Source organism: Rhagoletis zephyria, unplaced genomic scaffold, assembly GCF_001687245.7.
Source record: "Rhagoletis zephyria isolate East Lansing unplaced genomic scaffold, Rhagoletis_zephyria_1.1 Rzeph_scaffold_01082, whole genome shotgun sequence".
Lineage (NCBI taxonomy): Eukaryota > Metazoa > Arthropoda > Insecta > Diptera > Tephritidae > Rhagoletis > Rhagoletis zephyria.
The window spans coordinates 123,680-126,659 of record NW_016158166.1 but is presented as its reverse complement, the minus strand read 5'-3'; the positions used below and the strand labels follow the sequence as shown (position 1 = coordinate 126,659).

General features: G+C 33.6%; 1 protein-coding gene across 1 annotated transcript in view; it reads left to right on the top strand.

Moving 5' to 3' along the window:
- The first annotated feature begins 762 nt into the window (after window positions 1–762).
- The window catches only part of Glt (Glutactin), a 61,824-nt gene continuing 59,606 nt past the window's right edge, over window positions 763–2,980 (top strand). The window contains exon 1 of the mRNA XM_017615859.1: window positions 763–1,181. Within this exon, the coding sequence (XP_017471348.1) occupies window positions 822–1,181 (360 nt within the window). The 5' untranslated portion in view covers window positions 763–821. The remainder of the gene's footprint in view (window positions 1,182–2,980) is intronic.

Below are 2,980 nucleotides of genomic sequence, written 5' to 3'. Positions count from 1 at the left end.
AAAACCCATTTTTGGAGGTATTTTCAAATCGGTCCAGCTCACTTAAATCTTAATCTTTTTCCGAAATATTTTGGTGGACGGCTTAAAATATAATAGATTTTATAATTCCAATGGAAAAATAGTACCGATTTTTTTTTGTATGGGGAGTGATGCAGTCTAATGTACATATATGTATGCATGTACATTGGGGCGGGTTAATTTTGTTTACTATGCGTGTATAGCATAGGAAGATTCTACGTGTAACTCTAAGCAAATTTGCCGAAGGAATCGTAGGTCTAAGATCAATTTTGGGTTTGCCAAATTGCGAAAATAGGTATCGAAGAAAATGTGAAAATTTTCACGGTGGCGCCTTCTGGTGGAAGTTTTAAGAAAAAATTAAGTTAAAAATATGATTTATACAAAATTTATGCACTTCTTTACGACACTACAACAAAATGCTAAGAAACCTATTTTAGCAATTTGGCAAACTCCAAAATGATTTTGGACTTATGGTTTCTTCGGCAAATTTGCTTAGAATTACACGTAGAATCCTTCTGTGCTATACACGCATAGTAGAATAAATGTCCAAGACAAATTGACCCTCCCTAATATACATATACATACAAATGTATAAAAAACAATAAAATACTGCAATGCAAGCGATACAATAAATAATAATTTGTGCGTATGTACATACGTATGTAAGTATATGTACATTTGTACATACTTATACATAGATAATCTACTGAACTATGCTTAAGTTGTGCTGCCCGGCGGCTTGGAAATATTAGTTTAGTCGCGCTATCACGGCATTCACTTGCATACGATTCGGTTAAAGCAAAATGCTACTCCGAGTGAAAAGATATCCGCCATTTTTGTGTGTGCACTTTACTTTAGTCCTTGTGTTATCCTTGTGCACTGCACAACGCTGGCCATATGATGATTACGATATTCAAGGTGGCGAAGTTGAAACAGAAAACGAGCCTTCTAAAAACATAGGTTCATATAATCTGCCAGATGGGTCTCTGGTTCAGCCTATGCCCAGGCTTGGGTCTTTACCGGTGCAATCGGATGAATTAATCGTACCGGGCTTGGGTGTAGTTCGTGGTAAAACAGGATACAAACTCATTAAAGGAAGACCAATAAATTCGTACCTTGGAGTGAAATATGGAGTTGTCCGTCCCGGTTTGGGACGCTTTCAAGTAAGTGAATGTTTTTAACTTCATGTACCATTAAATATATATACATACCATCAGATTCAAAATTTTAAACCTCCAAATATACAAAATACGTCGGTAACAAAAGCCATAATCCCTTTTTGATACACTAAGACACAGGGTACTAAATATGGGAAATTTTACCAATTTTGGGGCAAAAATTAATTATAGCTAAACAAGTAGGTAAATGATTTAAAAAACATGAGTTTTTTTTTAATAACGGGCGTATAATATGCCACATTATTGCAGAAAAAACAAATGTTAACCCTTGAAGACTGAAGGTTTTAAGAGGGCCACTTCTTAATTTGGGGTTTTATGCCGGTTTTTTATAATCGCGTAATATAACCTGAGGGGCTTGAATTTCCTAATATGCATACTGAAAATATAAAAGCAGCAACCTTTGGAGGAACAAAGCTATAAACGTCCTTTTGTTCATTTTACTGAGTTCTAAAGTGCAAACGGTAAATATGTAGTCCACTACTGACAGTATCAAGATTACCTACAAGAAAAGCTGTTTTCTCAGAAATCTCATAAATCATAACTTCATATTTGGCAGAAAAACTCAAAATAGACATGTTTTTTTACGTATACGTACGGCATTGGTCACATCAGCTCAGTAACTGTTCCGATTGCACCTTCTGAACGCATATTTGGCAGAAAAACTCAAAATAGACATGTTTTTTTCCGTATACGTACGGCATTGGTCATATCAGCTCAGTAACTATTCCGATTGCACCTTCTGAACGCGTTGTTGCGTACTTCTGACAACTCAGCAGTTGATTTTTTAGAAGATGGTAATATTTTTCTAATCATTTGAGACAACATGTTTGTGTACATTCGACAATTGAATTTGACAGCTTATGTATCAAGACTTTCAGAAGACGCATAACAACAAACTCAATAGAATTCTAGATCTCATTTTTGTCACAATTCGTTATCACCTACGGATAAGCATCATATTTCCTTGGTACTTAAATTAAATGCTTATGAATTCAATACAAGCGTTCAAGAGGAAAAACTAGCATTTAACTATAATAAATGTGATTTTTCTCGGGTTGATAACTCTTTAATTGAAGTTGACTGGGAAAAATTGTTCATAAGTTCAGACGTTGCCCAATGTTTTTCTATTTTTAAATCACAAGTGCTTGAGATCTGTCGCCTATATATCCCTTTAATTAAAAAAAGGCAGTACAAGCTTCCGTGGTACACACGTGAGCTAAAAAGTCTTAAAAATAAGCGTAATAAATTCTTTAGAAGCTTAAAAAACACAACAAAGAGGATGCTTATGCAATGTATCAACATTACTCAAAAAAGTTCGATTGTTTGAATAAATTTCTATATAAGAATTATATTTTAAGTGTAGAATGCAGTATTAAATCTAGGGTTGCCAGATTTTGAAACGGAGAAAGGAGTACATTTATATTTTCGATAGGAAAAAAGCAGTACATGACATAAGAAAGGTGTACAATTTTTTTTTAATTTTTTGTGCAATTTATTGTTACAAATTACCATTAATTAGGTACAAACAAACAAAGATATCTTAAAACACTTTTTCAAAGCAACAATAAATGTGAACAAGTAATTTTTACCAAAAAAAAAAACCGACTTCAACTCTCATATAAAAATAAAATATATATATATATATATATCTCATGATCCGCTGATCGGATCTGAACCAGATTAGTATGGGACCACCTCTGAGACACTACCTTTCCGATGCAAAAAGAATTATCGAAATTCGTACGTAGTCCAAAGTTATTCGGTAACATACAAAAAAAAAAAAA